Source organism: Camelus dromedarius, chromosome 15, assembly GCF_036321535.1.
Source record: "Camelus dromedarius isolate mCamDro1 chromosome 15, mCamDro1.pat, whole genome shotgun sequence".
Taxonomy (NCBI): Eukaryota; Metazoa; Chordata; class Mammalia; order Artiodactyla; family Camelidae; genus Camelus; species Camelus dromedarius.
In genome coordinates this window covers 46,680,109-46,699,707 of record NC_087450.1, presented here as the reverse complement: position 1 = coordinate 46,699,707, position 19,599 = coordinate 46,680,109, and the positions used below count along the sequence as shown (strand labels likewise).

Below are 19,599 nucleotides of genomic sequence, written 5' to 3'. Positions count from 1 at the left end.
CACAGCCGGAGCCTTCCGACCTGTCTCATTACACGGAGGAGCTGGGCACTGTCCCCCTGCAGGAGCCTGGCCCTCCTTTAGGAATGTGAGTCATGGAGGGAGAGGGGACCGTGGGGAGGGGAGGGTGGCGAACTCGCCTAGCCCTGTGGTTTCACCCTGACTGCTCCCCTGGGTCCCGCGCAGCCATGGGTGGAGCCACGGGGTCCCGCAGGCAGCGGGCAGGGGTCTGCAGAACCGTGTGCATGGGGAGGGGGGGCGCCGAGAGCCAGCTGTGGGGCCTCTCGCTTCATTCCAGTCACTGCCCTTTATAAATATTTATAGCAGTTCTTCTACTAAAAATAACATCCTGGAGCCCAGGGAGGAGGAAAAAATAAATGAAAATCACCGAGAATTGGGATTGATTATCCTGAGTGCCGGAGCAGAGTGGACCCCGAGAGGGAGAGGCTGGGCGAGCGGCATCCTGGCGGCGCTCCCCCTGGCGGTCACGGTCAGCGCGCCCCGCGGGGCCAGTCCGGGGCTCCGGGGCTCCGGGGCTCCGGGGCTCCGCTGCACGGGAGCCTCCAGCACCGCTGCCGCAGCTGCCGCCGCCGCCGGAGGAGGAGTCGTCCGGGGCTACAGTGCAGAGCTCTCTCTGCTCCCGCTTCCCGCCTGGGCTGCAGAGCAGCAGCATCGAACCCGGCGGAAGACTAAGCAGTGAGAGAAAGGAAGGCTATTTTTAGCACTGTGGCCAGGGTGTGAATGTTTGTAGAACTGAGTAAGGCCCGAAGCTGTCTTTGCACGACAGAGGGGAGAAAACCTGTTGGGTTTCTAAAGGTCAAAGGTAGGGAGGAAACTTGTGCCCCACTCCCTGGGGAGCACCCCGCGAGCTGGTGAGAAGCCAGCAAGAAGTCCATCAGGTCACACACACAGGAGATTCGTGCTGTTTCTTTTCTCTTTTCAACCTCCAGTAAATTCCTGGTGCAGCGATGAGACTGTGCCCGGAGGGGAGTGATGAAGATGCTAGTTCATGCAGGACTGTGCGAGGTGGGGGCACGCCCGCGGCGGCACCAGGGCTCCCTCCCACTTCCCAGCGGCTTGCACTTCCCTCTCCCCCGCAGGTGGTGACGTCTGGCAGCCTGCAAGCCTGGCCCAGGTGTGCAGTGGGAAAATGGACAGGAACGTGCCTCTGTGGGAGGACCTCGCCTTCTCGTGTCGGTGCCAGCTCACTTCACGTCCCCTGTGCCTGTGTGGGACAGACACACTGTGACTCACGGGCACTGCCAAGGGTCTCTGAACAAATGCTGCCAATGTCTGCTGGGGACAAAATGTACAGGGATGACAATGACGTGGTTGGGACGCTTACCTTTCAACCTGGGACGCGCAAAGAGCTGACAGTACTCACGCCCCCTTTTAGGGAAAAGGGTGTTCTCTTTTCTAGGGGTACCTGGAGTCTTTGGAGTCTTTGCTTAGGTCACAGGGTCAGGAAATGTTTCCAGGAAGGAAAGAATTGTGTTTGCAGTACAAGGTTTGGAATGTGGTGGTTTTATGGGAAAGAGAATTGTGACTGAGGAGAATGGCAAAGAGGTCGGAGATGTGCCGTGAAACACTGAGTAGAAGGGGAGGAAGCCTTAGCTTCATGCCCGAGGACAGCACAATGTAAGGGTTCATGAAACTGAGCCACCTGAGTTTTTATACTTTTGCTTGTCCACTACTGGTAAGTTTCTCCTAACTCCTGATGGGTCAGAGGACAGCATTAGCAGCAGAAGACCCAGCTCTGATTCCAGGTCTGGCACCAAGCTCCTGGGCAGTGGGCCTTAGTTTCCTCGTGTGCATGAAGAGGGAGTGGGCCAGATGGCTGCCACGCTTTCCTTGTCCCCCAGTTCCTCTGCACCCTGGAGAGAGGGGCTCTGGCAGGCTCCCCAAGGGCAAGTCAGCTCCTGACTTCCTCCTTGGCAGCGGCAGCCAAAGCCTGCTGTCAGGAAGGGCCTAGCCTGCGTGTGCAGTGAGCGCAGGGAAAAGCCTGTCCCGGCCTGGGCGGCTCTGTGATTTCCAGAGCAGCAAGAGAATGTCTGCAGCTCGAGTGCTGCCCGTCTTCAGCCTGCAGGATCCCTGAGTCAGTGGAGGCTCAGAGACAGGTGGTCCCGGGGTGCGAGGACAGAACCAAGGGCCTGGTGCAGATGGGGGAAGGCGGGGTGTCAGGAAAAGGCCCGGAGGCTGCTCCAGAACGAGACTACTCAGAAGGGCCTGGGGAAGTTCCTTTTCTGGATTATGAGCTGCAGCCCTGGTTTTTCTGCTTGGAAGATCTGCAACTGAGGAAGATGGCCTAACTTTTAAACACAAGAGGTGGGGGAGAGGAGGGAAGAAAAGACTGAAAAATAAAGAGAAAACTCACGGCTGCACCAATGGCATCTATCCTTGGAAGAACTCTCTGAACAGACTGGCTGTCCAATTATTTTCATCCCTGCTTTCAGCACGCAGGCCCAGAAGCTGCACTGCCTTGAAACTGGGACTAGATAAGAGTTAAGGTCCTGAGATGGAAAAATGTGAAAGAGTAACTCCTAAAGTGATGGGCATTTGCTTGTGAGGAAGTCTGTACTTTTTATGAATACTTTTAGGAAGTGAGAAGGTACAGCTTGGCCAGGCACTGTGGGAAACGGTTTGGTCGGCTTTATGGGGTCCGTTGGTCTTACACGACAGAAACACGTGGCAGGTTACAGCTCTGGGTGACGGAACCCCAGGGATGCACGGACTGTGGTTTGGACCTCTAGAGAGAAATGACAGTGGCTGTGGGAAATCAGGAACAAGGAGGCATAGGCAGCCCTGGGAAGTGACCTCTGACCCCTGCCCCCAGAGCCTGTTTCAGCCAGCAGTGTCTGGTCTGCCCCCTGCTTCCCGACACAGGTGACACCAAGGCCTGCCTGAGGCCCAGGCCTGGGGCAGTGCAAGACGTCCTGGGTCTGGGCATGGAAATGGGGCCAAGCAGGTATGCCGGTGGGCTACACACAGAGAAGACGTGCAGCTGAGCACAGAAGGGAAACCCTAACTTGGCTCTCACGTGGTGGGGTGGCTCTGGCTTGGGACGTGTGACTGAGGAAAGGGAGGAGGGAAAGGGGCAGTGGGGGAAGGCGGAGAAAACCGTACTCACCCGCGCATCCTCTCTGTCCTGGCTCCTCTGCTAACCTGTGCAGCGGGGACACAAACAACAGACCACGGTCACACCTGGGGTCTCCTCCGGGCCTCCCTGACCCACATACCCATGGGCTCCCGGGCTCGCCTCTCCCCTTTGCTCCTTGTAGGTTGACTTTCCCCGACCAGGTATGAAAACAGGGGGTCACACTACCTATAACCAGCAACTGCAGCTGACATAAAACAGCCTCGGAGACAAGAGCCTCGCAGGAGGAAGAAAATGATAACACTAAAATGGAAACGAATGCACCCGAAATCTAGGGAGCAGCTACATTAGCGGGTACAGCCCATCTGCTTCTGAAAGTGAACAAGGTGAAAATGTTCAAACTTTGATAAGAACAGTATTTCCTTCCTGCAGACGTATCTGCTTGGGAAATCTCAGTCATACTCTTGCTCACCCTGGAATCTTGAACCACCGCGTGGAACCTCAAAAGCCTGTATCTGTTCTCACCAAGGACCACTGCTCACAGTCTGCCAGACGTGCACCAGCCTTAAGTGTGCAACCTGGATTTACAGCTCCCAACACCGTGGTGGCAGGTTCTGGGAGAGGTGACTCTGAAGGACACAGGAGCATAGCATGTGGCCTGGGAGGAGCTGAGATGAATTTAGGGCTCTGATGTCATATGGGGGAAGTTACATTCACCTGTGCTTCATCTGTGTAGCCCTGGTGACAAGTACCACTCAAGGTGAGGGGCTGCAAGCAGGAAGGTACCCCAGCTGGAGCAGAAGCATTCCCCAGGATGCAGCAAGACCGAGCGCCGGGGTGGGGCAGGGCGAGGCCCGGGGCAGGGGTGAATGTGGCTGGGAAGCCTGGCTTGGTCATCAAGTCTTCAGAAATGTCCATTTGGCTCTCACAGTTTCTGCATTGAGCAGACTGCGTACGACAGGGTGCCGACCAAGTTGTTTTCATGTTATGTCAGCATGATTTCAACCCCCAAAGAAGCAAATCTTTTTGTCTTTTTGTGGTTGGCAGTTACATTGCTCTCTAATGCCTAGGTGACAGTAGTTACTGCTACCTCAGTCTACAGTAAAATCTCACGCCAAGTTTACAGTGGAGAATCAGAAGGTCCATCATAAAAACACTTGGTTTTACAACTATACCCATGTAACAGCTACAAGTTAGCTACAGGGGCATATCTGAGGACCTATACAATGTTGAGAGTCAAACTTTGTTTTTAAACCCTACCCATCTCTCATCCCAACTCATAACACTCTTCCCCTTGGGGGTGATACCTAAAAGCCACAGAAATGAAAATTGAGGCATCCTTACAGAAAGGCTTCCCATAGACATACAAAGCAGGAGGGACAGAAAGAGATGTTGACAGGGCAACACAGGAGTAAAGACAGAGGGCCCCTGGGGCCAGCAGGTACCAGACAAGGGAAACCGTACCCAGTCCATACGTGAGACACAGCCTACATCCAGACTCAGGACTACAGGCTGGAGTCTATGGTCAGGGCAAGGCCCAAGTGGTCAGGGCAGAGTCCTCTGTGTGCTTCGGGGGAGTGGGGGAGACTGAAGAGAGGCCATGGGAAAAGCTATGGGGGAAGGGAGGGTATAAGGGAAGAGAGGCCAAAACAGCAGCTGTTATGTCTTCAGCCAAGAACATTCCACACGAATGCCGGGGTCTGGTTGGATGGTGTGCGTGTGCATGCGTTTGTTTGCAGCTTGTGTTTACATAAGTGTAAATCTATCTCTGTGTCTCCTCTTCTCGTCACCTCCTGCATCACAACCCTTCTGCCTTCTTCCTAGTGCCCTGTCGGCCCAGAGAAGTCAGTCTTCTCTCCATTTCTTTGCAGCATTTCTAGATGTTTCAAACACTGCTGCCCTCTCCTTCTGACCTTTGGACGGCCATGCCAAATACGTCATTCTCATCAATTCATCATACTATTGTCCACTTTCTCCCAGGCCTCGCTCTGACTCACTCGATGATTTCAGCACCTGGAGTATGTTTTTCTTTTTCTCCCCATTTCTTCCTTGGCAATTCCAGTCTCCTTGCTGACAAACTCCAAAACCCTCCCTCTCTTGTCCGCACCAGACCCTACGGCAAACACTCCAGACCCCGCCCCTCAAGGTGTGCCCCCCTCCCCATCACAGCCTCCCTTCCTGCATCCATGGCTTCCTACCTTCCTTAAGACTTCTTTCACTTCCCTCGGTCTCCCAGTCTGCTCAGACTAAAGCCTGGGCGCTGGAGTTAGAGGTACCTGGGCTGAGTCCAGGCTCTGTCACTCACTACTTGGGCAAGTTGTTTAACCGCCCTGAGCCCTGTCTGGAATCCTTTCCTCCAGGGGCTAAAGAATCAAACAGGAAGGGTGTGTTAAGTGCAGAGCATCCAGCAGGGACCTGGGAGAGCAGGGCTGGCTCCTTCTCAAGCTCCACCCCTCAGCCTCCCCAGGGTGGCCACCCACCTCTCTCCCTGACAACTGGCTCTCCAGCACACCACCCTGTTTATTTACTTCCTTAGATTTGTGGATTTACTTACATCCCACTACGTGCCAGGCACTGTTCTAGGCACTGGGGATACAACCTGAACAAAACAGACCATAATCTCTGCCTTGTGGATCTTACATTTTGAAGGAATCCAGTAACAGATGTATTAATATGTCACAGAAATAAGAGCTAACTCTCAAATGTCCAAAGAGCATTGTTATCTGTTCAGGGTAACGTAGAAACATGAAGATTAAGAGCATGAAGTCTGGAGTCAGAAAGACCCAGTTCAAATCCAATCTTTACCACTTAATAGCTACACGATCTCAATTTCTCTGAGCCTATTTTCTCATCGGTAAAATGGAGATATTATTATATTACACACCTCACTGGGTTGTTGAGGACTGAGTAAGATTAAACATGGAAACCATTTAGCACAGCTCTTTGAACATAACAAGTTATTAAGGAGGTTTTGGAGACAATAAAATGAGGAAGGCATTACTGTCCTTTGCTGATACCTTTCTCTATTGCTTTTAATTCCTCTGAGAAGCCACAAAACCATTTGGCTGTTCTGTCCACAACAATCTCTTCCTTTTCACAAACACTTCTTGCATTTACAATCCTACACTCAAAGTCTGACGACTGACTTTTCCTGCCACTTCATTTTATCTCTTATTTATTTTCCATATTTTAATTTTGCTTTCCTATAAACTCCCGGAGGCAAGGGGTCATGTTTGGTCTTTGACTTGGATCCACCTCCTGTATCCCTGCCACCCATCTCTCAAGAGCGTCAGGAAATCAGGAAGCTTTTGTTGATCCACTGACATGACCATCTCTAGAGAAAAACTTGACGGTCAGCTGGGAACAGCAGGGAGAAGGAACGGTAGGGGTCTGAAAGCTTTGGGGAAAGGTGGCAGCTGGAAGAAAGGCAGAAACAAAAGGGCAAGGAGGGTTTCGTTCAGGGACTGGAGCTCTGGCTCTCATTCAGACTAGGGGTCCTGTGGAGCTGCCTTTACCTCTGTCTTTCCCATTCTGCATCTTCTCTTCTTCTTCCTCTGCACCTTCCTCTGCTGTGAAAACAAGTCCAAGGAGGCCAGTGACCCTTCCGCACGGTATAAGCATGGCAGGAGGGAGAAGGGAGTAACTTGAGAGGCGTGGGATGAAACCCTAGCTAAAGGCTCACGGCTGCAGGCCTCCAAGGGTGCTTAAATCACCTAGCCTGTAGCACCCACACCCCAGTATTGTGTCCCCATAAGCCCTGAGCCCAGAGAAATGTGCAGTCTGATGTCACCCACGTGGCTGCTGGCTCTGTTGCTGGCTTCCCTGAGGTGATGACATCCGCTAGGGATACAGCTAATACCTTGCATTCAGGTTCAAGAAAAGAACTGTAAACGTACCTGGTAGGGGACACCTAGGTGAATGCTGGCTTCTGTTAAAAAAACAAATCTAGAGATTTTAGCTGACAACAAACTTAAAATGCCTGAACAGCATAAAGTGGCTGTGTGGGGAAGGGGAGTGCTGTCTAAGACTGCTTTCCTGGGGGGCTCACCCAGGGAGGCGGCAGCCGGCTGTGCTCTGCAGGGGGAAGACCCCCGCGACGTGCAGAAGGGTGTCGGCCCTGGGAACTGGCTCTGAACTGGGGCCTTGAAACACTTGGCCACATCCTGGTGTGGGCAGGCAGGATGGTCCGGTGAAACCCGCATGAGTTACAGCTGAAGGAACGGTGACCAGTTGCCCAAAGTGGGGAAGGCGGAGGGAGAACCCTGCCATCTGCCATCAAATACTTGAAAGGCTGACGTGAAGAGGAGGGACTGAGCTCAGTCTGGGTCACTTCAGAGAGTGGATTGAGAATGCAGACATTACAGACAGGCAGGTTTTGGCTCCCTGATAAGGAAGAACTTCCCAGTGGGGAGAACTGGTCATGAATGAGCTCACCGGAAATATTCAAACAGAGGACTTATACTGAGCAGCAAGTTGGATTAAATGACTTCTAAGATCCTCTCCAACTCTAAGAATCCGTTATTTTTGAAAGCATTTCAAAAAAGACGAGGTGGGCAAGCTATGGTATAAATAGTACGTCCGCGCTGTGCAGAATACATGTAAACACAATGTGAACATCTAATGGCATCCTCACAGAGACCTTGACAGTGATGGTAAAATGGTGCTGGTGTCGGGCGAGGCTCTTCCACTCATCGAGAGACTGCAGCCTCGCACGTAAAGGGGTTTTACTTCTGTGTTTTATAGAGACACTGTGCCATGTGTGGGCCTAGTCCACATCTCCCTGTGGACTTCAGGGCTTGGGAGAATGGAGCATCAGTGAAAGGGGCCCTCCTGGGACTGGAGATTTGACACCTTGTCCTGCGTGGGGATAAAGGCAGTGTGGTGGTAACAGCATCAGCTTAATGTTCAGACATAAGCTCTAAGACCAGCTTTGCCCCTTCAAGCTGCACAACTTCAGGCAAATCACTTTTCTGATCACCACTCGCTGCATTTCTAAAGTAAGAGGAGTAGACAGTGTAATCTCTAAGGTACCTTCTAAACACACTGCATAGTTTTGTTAAAAACCATCCTTTCCTCCTATGAGAGATTGCTGGGTGTCCCCATAAACTTACTTTTTTAGGAAGCTATTTTGTCTCTATATGCTTTGTGTTTAATGATATCCAGTTACCTCTCAAATCAGTGTGATGAGCTCACGAACCACTTATTTTGCACAAACCCCAAGAAGTGGCCACAAGGCACAAGTGTGGTTAATTTCCACGGCCTGAAATCCCCTAGGAAATTCCCTCCAAAAGTGGGATTTCTGGCATCTGTGGGGAGCTATATTAGGGAAGGGACTTTCTAATCACCCATGACGTCAGCTCTTCGGTTTGTGTGTGTGGAGGGGGCAATGCTTCTAACGGGGGCTGAGAAATGGTACCAGACTGAAGACAGCGTCACCATAACTCCCAGCACAGGAGAACTGGCAACCTATCTTAACTACACTGGAAAAACCAACCCAGGCCACACATTTATTCTCTTCTAAACAGAAACAGCAGATTTGAGAGCAGTAACACCACAGGTGTGTGTGTTCTCCTATGAACGTCTAAAGAAACACCCAAGGCTTGCCTTCCCTAAGAGCGTGGACTGATGATTTCAGTGTATGTGTTCGGATAAGTATTTGTGTCTGAACAGCCCACAGAAAAACTGCTTTGTATTTTTATTTAATAATCTTGTTAAGCTAGCTCAAGGTATTTAAAAGCACTACATTAGGTGAAAAGAAACAGAAGAGGGCCATCTGTACGAGTGACCTACAGCACTTAGGAAAGGAGTCTGTTTGTTTAATATATAACATGGGAATATGACCACTGTAAAAAAAAATAGTAAAATATCTGGCAGCTACAAAACTGATGGAATCATGGGGATTCTTAAGATATGATGGTATGGGAACAGCCTTCTATTTTTTCTCTCCTTCCTCGGTTTTATGTAAGGGCAAATATTCCATGAGGTAAGGGTCTCTGGAAAATCACTGAAATAGCCAGGTGACAGACAGAAGGGAGTCACAGATAAGACTGAACATGAGGAGTGAAGGAAGCAACAGACGCGGGTCATGAACTTCCAGTGAAATCAGAGCCTCATCGTGGACAAAAAGAGAGAATAGGGTTTCAAAACCAAGTCAAATAGGAGAGAGCAGAGAGGCAGCGAGAGAAAGTCCAGAAGCTTTTGTGGCTGATTCGGTTCCAGTCATCCAGGAAAGCTCCGGAATGAGACAGCCGAGCAGGCCTGAGGAGAGAGCAGCTGTGGACGAAGCACAGATGGAAGACAAATTAGGTGAGGAAGGGGCCTGACTGCACCGAGAGGTGGGAATTTTTCTCAAGTCTGCACTGTGTCTGCTGCACCAGGCATGTTCTTAAGAGAAGCCTAACGCAGGACTGCCGCTACATGGTCCCGCGTGGGAGCGGCTCTGGGTGGGGAGCCAGCGTGTCCTAGAAGGCAAAAAGACCGCAGGGTGACGGGTGGCGGCCTGCGCTCCGGGGCGACGTTTTACCACTTGGCCAGGCGGTGAGGAGGGCCTGGGTGCAGAGGGGGAGACGCGAGGCCGGGCGGGAGCTCTGGGCGTCACCTGAGTGGAGCTCCTTCACCAGGGACGACATGGTGTTGGTGATGGAGTCAGCAGCCACCAGCAGGTCATTGTGGAGGTTCCTCCTCGTACCTGAGGGGAGTCAGAGCAGATGGCGATGCCGGGTGGGTGGGTGGGGAAGAGAGGGCTGAGCAAATGCCTCGGTGGGCCGGGCCCTCGGGTGGACATGGTGCGCACTAAGGGGAGAGGGGCCACGCAGCTCCGCCCGCTCCCAGGCACATCAGGAGCATCGGGTACCCAAGTCCATGGTCCTCCCTCTTCTACACCTGCAGAGCAGGGCCCTGTCAACTCCATGCTTCTCAGCCACAATCAAGAGTTGGGTTGCTCCCAGGTGCTCCTAGCCTAAGGCAGGTCTTACTCTCCAGCTCCACCTCCGCTTCCCTGTGGAGTGAAGTCTCCATCCGAACCTTCCTCGTCTTCCCCCAACCACGTTACACTGCTGGCCATCAGCTCCGTGGACAAGGAGCCTTCGGCAAAGTCTTACTTAGAGTTCCACTCTTCCTTCTCTTGCTTGCTGTAAAGATTTTGCAGGCCGACACGTGGCTTTGGAATGAATCCATCAAATTCCTCCAGAGGAAGCAAAGCCCAAAGGACAAGGCACTTCCCAAAACCCGGGGAAAAAGAGCATAGAAGCCCAGGAGGTTTGTACTCAGGACACATACAAAGCCTGCAGACCTCCACTGGAGACCAGCCCATCTAATGAGAAGGGGTCAGCATTTGACTTACTTTTACTGTATATGAAAATTGGATCATTTAAAGCTAAGCGCACAAAGAAACTGGAAAAGCCTCAGTAGGAATCTTGCTCATGCTTCAAATCCCCTTCTGCTCTCCATTATCCCTGCTCTCGCACTCACCTTGGGCGAAGGCCTCCTGCATGTCCCCGCTGCCCAGCGAGTCCTGCGGGCAGTGGGTTGGGGTGGAGCCGGCCGACGTGGAGCGCACGGGCATGGGCATTGGGCGGCCGCCTCCGTGAGTGGGTGATGTATGTGGTGATCCTGTGGCCTGAGCCTGGGAGAATCAAAGAGATAAAGGATATTATCTCAGATGTCTTACCTCTTTGAGGAGGGGGGAAAGTCCTTTTTCTCAGTCTGAGCCAGCCCAGGGCTTCAGTTCAGTGGTGCCATGCACTCACTGCACTCACATGTGAAAGGAAGGAGTCAGGCTGCCTCCAGGGCTGGAGAGAGGAAGAAAAGAAAAAAAAAAGGGAGATGAGGAGAGAACAAAAGGGGAGGAGAGAAAAGAGAGCGTGAGAACACTGCAAGAATGGACAGAAAGAGGGAGGGAAAGCACTGCAGAGGGAGGCGGAGGCCCTGCAGGTGGCCAGACTGAGCAGAGTGGCTGGTCGGAGGATCAGGGGTTGGGGGTCACACAGCTGGAAATAGTACACCAACAGCTTTCATTTTTGTTTGCAAACACATTCATGGGCACTATCTCATTTGAGCCTCACAACAACTTGTGAGTAGAAAGGACATACATTTTTGTATCCATTTTATTGGAGAAAACCCAGGATGAAGAGAGTAAGAGCTCGGTGTCAGGCCGCGCAGCCCGGCAGTGGGAGGGAGTGGAACAAGCCGTTCCACTCCGAGGGCAATGACAGCGGCCCAGCACCTCTGCAGCTGCCACAGGGACACACGCCACCCACACCCGCGTCTGCGTGTTGGGAGCCCAGCTGCAGGCTGTTCCCTGGAGCCGGCTCATCTGGCTGTCACACTGCACTTGCCACACACACAGTGAAGTCTTTCGCAGGCCATCCAGTGGGGACTGGGTGAGGATGAAAACATGTTTAGTGGGAACCAAACTTTCCTTGTGAAGGCTCTGGTATAGTTTTGGAGAAAGCTTGGAGCAATGGGATAAAATTTTGAAACGTCTGTTAAAGGGAGCTTGCTGAGATCTGGGCTCTGCTGCTTTTCAGAGGAAGGGCAACTGAGTGTGGCATGTAGACTGGGCTTTTCTGTGGAAGCAAAACTGGGAAAATATAAACCAAAGTGTGCAAATGAGTTCAAAGGAAGATCAGTCTCTTTTGGGATCTAGCTCAGAAACCCCACATACAAACAGCATCTGCCCCAAACAGGCTGACAGGCTGTGCGCAAAGCATCACCTCAGTGCTTCAACCAGTGTGAGCGCTGGGCTACACGGAAATGGTCTGTTGTCCATCGTTCTTGCTTTGATTCGTGTGTGCATTTTTAATTTGAGAAACTCAAAAAATATGAAAAGCTTAGAAGTAGAACATTACAGACCACCCAAATTGATAATTGTTAATATTGTGTCAAATTTATTTCAACCTAAGAACACGGCAGATAAATCTGAAGACCCCTTTGTCTACCAATTCTTTGAGTCCCCTCCTATCTTCCTTTCAGAGGCAACCATTGTCAAAGATTCTGGTGTGAAACTTCTTACCTATGTGTACATATGTAATTATGAATAATAGATGACATTTCATGCTTTTAAGTTTTGCACGAATGGGTATCATACTGCACGTATCATTTTCCAATTTGCTTTTATCGCCTAGCATACGTTTTGAGATCTTCCCATGATACAAATAAATATGAACTTAGACCTTACCTTACATATACAAAAACTAGCTCAAAATGGATCATGCCAAATATAAGAACTAAAACTATGAAACTCTTAGAAGGAATGATTAGACAATGACTTTTTAGATATGACACAAAAAGCAAACACTAGAAAAGAAAAACAGATACGATGGACTTATAATTAAAAACTTTTTTCAAAGGACACCTTTAAGAAAGTGAAAAAAGAACTCACAGAATGGGAAAAATTTTTGCAAATCATATATCTGATAGGGGACTTATATCTAGAATATATAAAGAACTCTTTGACACTGAACAATAAAAGGACAGATAACCTAATTTTAAAATGGGCAAAGGATCTGAATAGACATTCAAAGAAGATATACAAATGTCCAATAAACACATGAAAAAATGCTCAATATTATTAGCCATTAGGGAAATGCAAATTAAAACCACTATGAGATCCAACTTGACATCCACTAAGATGGCTACAAAAAAAAAAAAAAAAAGACAGGTAATAACACACGTTGACAAGGATGTAGAGAAACTGAGACCCTCATAAACTGCTGGAAGGAATGTAAAATGGTGCAGCTGCTTTAGAAAACAGTCTGGCAGTTCCTCAAAAGGTTAAACATTGAATACCATATGACCCAGCAATTCTCCTCCTACATGTATAGACCGGAGAGAAATGAAAACATATGTATACATAAAAAATTGTACGCAAATGTTCACAGCAGCATTATACATAATGGCCAAAAGGGAAAACAAATTCAAATGTCATCGACTGATGAATGATTTCAATACAATGTGGTACATTCTTATAATGGAATACGATTAGGTAATAACAAGGAATGAAGTACTGACACATGCTACAACACGGATGAACCTTGACAATATTATGCCAAGTAAAAGAAGCCAGTTACAAAAGACTACATGTTTGATTCCATTTATATGAAATGTCCAGAATAAGCAAATCCACAGAAACAGAAAGTAGATTAGTGGTTGTCTGGGGTTTGGAGGCTTGAGAGGAATAAGAAGTGAGTGCTAATAGGTATGAAGTCATTTTGGGGGTGATTAAATGTTCTAAAATTGATCATGCTGATGGTTGCACAACTCTGTGATGATATTAAAAACTAGTGAATTGTACACTTTAAAAAGGTGAATTGTGTGGTAGATGACTTATATCTTAACAAAACTATTATTTAAAAAAATGCCACTAAGAAAAATAAAAAGATAAGCCACAGTCTGGAAAAAATAATTGAAAGTTATTTCTGATAAAGAAATTGTGGGTCTTCACAACGATTTTTTGGATTTGACACCAAAAACAAAGCCAAGAAAGGCAAAATAACAAGTAGAACTACATTAAACTAAAAAGCTTCTGTAAAGCAAAGAAACCAACAACAAAATGAAAAGGAAATCTACTGAATGGAAGAAAATATGTGTAAGTCATATGTGTGATAAGGAGTTAATATCTAAAATATATGAAGAACTCATGCAACTCAATAGTGAAAAAGCAAAACAATCTGATTAAAAAATGGGCAGAGGAACTGAACAGACCATTTTCCCAAAGAAGACATAAAATGGCCAACAAGCATACAAGAAAAGGTACTCAACATCACCAATCATCAGGGAAATGCAAATCAAAATCACCATGAGATATCACCTCATATCTGTTAGGATGGTTATTATCAAGAAGAGATAAGTGTTGGCAAAGATGTGGAGAAAAGTGAATACTTGTGCAGTATTGGTGAGAATGTAAACTGATGCAGCCACTAGGCAAAAACAGTATGGAGGTTTCTCAAAAAATGAAAAATAGAACTACTATATGATCCAGCAACCCCACTTCTGGGTATATATCCAATGATGAAAACAAGATCTTAAAGAGATAGCTGTACCCCTATGTTTACTTGTGCACTGCAGCATTATTCACAATAGCTCAGACGTGGAAACAACCTAAGTGTCCATCAACAGATGACTGGATAAAGAAGATGTGGCATATGTGTACAATGGAATATTATTCAGCCATGAAAAGAAGGAAATCCTGCTGTTTTATTTATGCTACGTGAAGTAAACCAGACAGAGAAAGACAAATCACTGCATGGTATCTGTATGTGGAATCTAAAAAAAAAAGGTCAAACCCAGAAACCAAGAGCAGAGTGGCTGTCAGGGGCTGAAGGGTGGGGGAAGTAGGGAGAGGTTGGTAAAAGTGTGTAAACTTTCAGCTATGAGGTATGAGGATCTAATGTAACATGGAATATAGTTGGTGACACACTATTGTATAGCTGAAATTTGCTGAGAGAGAACAACCTTAAATGTTCTCACACACACATAAAAAGATAGATATGTGAGGTAATGGATGTGTTAATTAACTAGATGGGGAAACCCTTTCACCATGTACATGTGTATCAAGTCACTACAATGTGTACTTTAAATATCTTCCAATTTTATATAGCAATTATACTTCAATAAAGTTGAAACAAAAACAGAATAAACTATAAAAAAAAAAAAAACTTGTGTCCAGAACATATAAAGACTCTTATAACTGAATAAGAAGGCAAGACAACCCAATTACAAGACAGGCAAAGACTTGAATAGACATTTCATGAAATAATATGTACAAATGGTCTGAAAATCACATGAAAAATGCTCAACATGGGTACCCACTAGGGAAATGAAAATTGAAATCACAAAAGATACCACTTACCCACTGAAGTAGCTACAATCAAAGCGACTGACAAGGCTGTGAGGAAACGAGAACTGTTGTACATTGCTGACAGACTGTAAAATGGAACCACCACTTTGGAAAACAGTTTGGCAGTTTCTTAAAATGTTAAATATAAACTTACCATACGATCCAACAATTTCACTCCTGAGTATATACCGAGGAGAAATAAAAACCTATGCCCACCCCAAACTCGTACACAAATGTCCATCAGCAATTGCTGAATAGGCCCAAAGTGGAAACAACCCCAAAGCCCATTGACTGCTGCATGAACCAACAAAATGTGGCTTATCCATTACTACAAAATCTTTTTGCTATTTTTACTACTGTTTAACCTTTATAATAATGTTCCATTGAAAATTCGACATGTTCTATCTTGTGAAATATTCTCTTCTATTTTTGTCAGTGGCTATAAAACACTTACTATTACTTACTTTATCAGGGTATGTATCTTGTCTTCCCAACTAGTTTATAACCATTTCAGGAGTCCTGTTTTGGCTAGATAACATTATCACATATTAATCACTGTATTTTGGGAAACCACCTCTCCCTTTTACCTTATAATTACCATCAGCCTCTGCTTTCTGGTCATTTTTTATGGGAGTGGGGGCAAATAACAAAGCATACAATTTATTCTAGTTTGGAAAGTGCTTATGATGACCAGCCAGAACTAGCAGTTTCAGCCACAGTGCAAACTAGATAAGGAAGGTGGGAGAGAGGTGAGAGAATCTGGAGAAAAGGCAAGGAAGTCCGATGCTTGGCTTGGCAGGAGAATCCTGAGCCAGCACAGTTTGGGATGCAGAACATCACAGAAGTGGCCTTTCCTGGGCTGAGGGGACCAGAACAAAGGTCATTTCTTGGGTTGCCTGCGCAGCCTCAAGGAAGAATCCAATGCAGCTGAACGCTTCCCATAGGCTGATACCGTGAGAGGTGATACGCCTAAAGCTGCCTCTCAATCACAGAGGAACTGGAGCCTCAGTGAGGTCAGGTGTGGACCCTGGATGCTGGGGGAGCCTCAGCCACGGAACAGGGATGCTGCCTGCAAGAACGAGGCCTGGCCACAAGCAGAGGGCATGATGGCTTCAGCACAGATCAACCTGGAGCCGTGGACACCCCTCTGCCGATGTCACGGCATCCAGCCTGAGTCCTCCAGGCATAGCACTCATTTTTGGTGCAGGAAGGGGAATAATAGTCTCTGAAGTGACTGGCTTCAGAGTTTTCCTGGAAATGCCCAGACTAAGTGTCTGGCCCAGACTAAGTGTCCGGCTCAGACAGTTAGTGCTTAAGAGGGAAATTAAGGCCACTTACAGATTTTTTTTTTGGCCTGAGTATGGCCTGTGAAATTCACACTCACTTCAATGTATGACAGTTACCTGTCGTCCCTTCAGAGGGCCAACCCAGCATTAAGCACGTGGCAAGTACTCAATAATCTCGCTCAGTGAGATTTGGGTCAGGCATCACTGCCTGAGGACCAAAGGTCAGGGTCGTAAGACCAGAGATGAACAAATAGGTTGCTTTAACATGAAACATGAGACTGAACCTTTGCAAATATTTTAATAGGAAAATGATGATGGGGGATGAAGCAAGAGGGAGGGACTGGGGTGGACAGGCACATGTGGCTAAAACTCCAGGGTCAGAAAATGAAACCTACTGCCCACCATCAGCTTGAAAATAATCAGGCCCCTTCCCCGGGATCACAGCCCAGGACATGCCTTCTGAGGAAGATGGAAACCAGACTTCGATGTTGTCTGTGTTCAGAGCAGGAGAAAGAGAAAAGCCCAGACCACTGGGAAGACGTAATTTTCCCCATGGATCTCAAGCTCCAGCCCTTGGCTTTAGGATCATGTTGGACTAAAACAGTGCTAGGATGGAGCTGTCAGGAGCCCTGTGGGAATTCTGGGTCCAGCAGAGCAATGTCAGTTTGGCATCCTGGTGGGTCAGTAAATCCCAAAGGCCCCGGGAGAGACACATGTCAGAGGCAACTGATGTACGTGACTTCCTCAGCCAGGCCTGAGGCTGAGGTCTAAGGGGTGCCTAGAGACGGGGGCTGCCCTGGGATGAGGTAAATGTTAGTACAAGGGAGGTCAACTGACTCTGCTCTTGGGTGGTGTAGACAACAACAAAAAGTACCAGCAAGAGCTCCTTCAATCTGTGGAAAGGACTGCGCTCTCTCCTGCCTTCAGGCCTCTGCTTGCTGTTCTCTGTGCCAGGAGCACTGCCCGCTCCGTGTCCTCTGACCAGCTCCTCCTGGTCTCCCAGCTGTCTGCCCATTGTCACCTCTGCTAGGATCAGATTAGGTCTTCCTGGGATGCTCCCACAGAACCCTGTACAGCATTAATCTCACCTCTCACATTTATCTTCCTCACCATTGTGCCGACCACATGTAGAGGCTTAATGAGTATTTGTTAAATGACAATGAGGTGTATCAAGTTTCTGACCCTTTTTCTTCTGTAATGGAAAGTGGGAACGTAGCCAGAGTGGGCAGTGATCTCCTGGGAGGACTAAATCTGTCAGTCATCAATAAAGCTTTATGTGAAATACTTTAACTAGATAACTAAGTGTGGTGGGCAGAGCCCTGAGGCAGCCTCCAGTGACACCTTCCCTCTCTGTAGTCACACTTTTGTGTAATCCCCACCTCATATATATGTGTGTGTATATGTGTATATTTTATTGAAGTGTAGTCAGTTTATAATGTGTCAATTTCTGGTGCACAGCACAATGCTTCAGTCATACATATACATACATGTATTGGTTTTTATATTCCTTTTCACCATAGGTTACTACAAGCTATTGAATATAGTTCCCTGAGCTATACAGCATGAACTTGTTGTTTATCTATTTTATTTTACATATATTAGTTAGTATCTGCACATCTCGAACTCCCAATTTATCTTTTCCCACCCCTTTCCCCCTCCCTGGTTATCATAAGTTAATTTTCTATGTCTGTGAGTCTGTTTCTGTTTTGTAAATAAATTCATTGGTCTTTCTTTTTAGATTCCACATATAAGTGATTTTTCTTTCTCTTTCTGGCTTACTTCACTTAGAATGACAATTTCCAGGTCCATCCATGTTGCTGCAAATAGCATTATTTTATTATTTTTTATGGCTGAGTAGTATTCCATTGTATAAACATACCAAAACTTTCTTATCCAGTCATCTGTTAATGGACATTTAGGTTGCTTCCATGTCTTGGCTATAGTGCTGCTATAAACATTGGGGTGCATTTTTTGAATTGCATTTTTGAATTAAGTTCCCTTTGGGTATATGCCCAGGAGTGGGATTGCTGGATCATATGGTAAGTCTATTTTTAGTCTTTTGAGGAATCGCCATACTGTTTTCCATAATGGCTGTACCAGACTACATTCCCACCAACAGTGTAGGAGGGTTCCCTTTTCTCTACACCCTCTCCAGCATTTATCATTTGTGGACTTTTGAATGGTGGCCATTCTGTCTGGTGTGAGGTGATACCTCATTATCCCCACCCCTTGAAGGTGGGCTGGGCATACTGACTGCTCCTAAGGAATCAGGCCAATGGGATGTCACTTCTGGGATTAGTATATAAAAGACCTTGACTTCTGTCTTGTCCACACACACTCTCTCTCCCCTGCTCACGCTAATGAAGCTGGCCATTATGTGAGCTGCCCTGTGGAGAGGCCCATGTGGCAAGGAATTGGGGGTGGCTTCTAGCCATCATCTGGCATTGAACTGTGGCCCTCAATCCAATAACCCATGAAGAATCCTGCCAACAATGAAGTAAGTCACTGAGCCTTGGGGTGACTGTTACCTTGTGAGAGACCCTGACCCTCAGCTGTGGGGACCCAGCTAAATAGCATCTGGATTCCTGACCCACAGACACCGTGAGGTAAAATTTGTTGTAAGCCGTTAAGTTTTGGAGTAAGTTGTTACACAGCAGTAGGCAACTCATGTGCTGGGCTTGACTTTTTTCTTTATATATTATTAGATCAGTCCCACCTGAAGAACATCTGACTGAGAGGGAGTAGGAGGGAGAACTCTGGGCTATGACAGACCAGGCCTAGTGGCCCTCAGGAGATGCCAAAGACCTTAGGAAAGAGGACTGTGCATGAGAAAGGACACAAAGATACAGAATCGAGAAACATTTTTCCTGATCTGAGAGTGTGCCTAGGTGCACAGCCTGTCCTGATGCTGAAAAGTTTCAACCTCTTTCCTTTGTCAATAATTACAGCACCTGGAGACAATTCTCCACTGGGAAACCAGTGACTCAGGAGAGGAGGGGTTGCTGCAGGCGCTGAGATGGACTCTCACTCTCACCACCACCTCGGGCCAAGACTCAAAGGAGGCAGTGGGGTTCGGTGGGGCAGGCACGGCTTGGAAGTCAGGAGACCTGGGTTTTTCTTCAGACTTGTGTGGCACGTGCATTTGAATCTTCCTGGGGTTCAGTCATCTCATTTACAAACTGAGCGGCATCAGCCAGATGACCTGTGAAGTATTTTTCACATACCAAACTCTGACTCTACGGGCCTTTGCTAAGTCACTTAATCACAGACGTGCTGAGTCATCAAAGCATTGCTTTGGTCATAACCGCACTGTCAGCGAAGGATTCTCCTCTGAGGGCTTTTGGCAGCCACCTCGGGTCACACGAGGCATGTTTACTCCTACT

The 19,599-nt window shown here is 47.7% G+C and overlaps 1 protein-coding gene across 17 annotated transcripts in view; it reads right to left on the bottom strand.

Annotated features, from left to right (window-relative positions):
- Nucleotides 1-694: 694 nt before the first annotated feature.
- DTNB (dystrobrevin beta) overlaps nt 695-19,599 on the bottom strand; it is a 211,535-nt gene continuing 192,630 nt past the window's right edge. For 5 of the 17 annotated variants that reach the window (XM_031466695.2, XM_031466694.2, XM_064494683.1 and 2 more), the window contains 6 exons: nt 10,562-10,715; nt 9,690-9,779; nt 6,988-7,019; nt 6,607-6,660; nt 3,125-3,159; nt 695-1,222 (listed from right to left, as the gene is read on the bottom strand). In XM_031466695.2, coding sequence (XP_031322555.2) covers nt 1,000-1,222; nt 3,125-3,159; nt 6,607-6,660; nt 6,988-7,019; nt 9,690-9,779; nt 10,562-10,715 — 588 coding nt within the window. In that variant the 3' untranslated portion in view covers nt 695-999. Of the gene's footprint in view, nt 1,291-3,124; nt 3,160-6,606; nt 6,661-6,987; nt 7,020-8,769; nt 9,365-9,614; nt 9,780-10,561; nt 10,716-19,599 lie in introns of those variants that run through there. The other 12 variants (XM_064494687.1, XM_064494688.1, XM_064494689.1 and 9 more) reach the window with 10 other exon arrangements.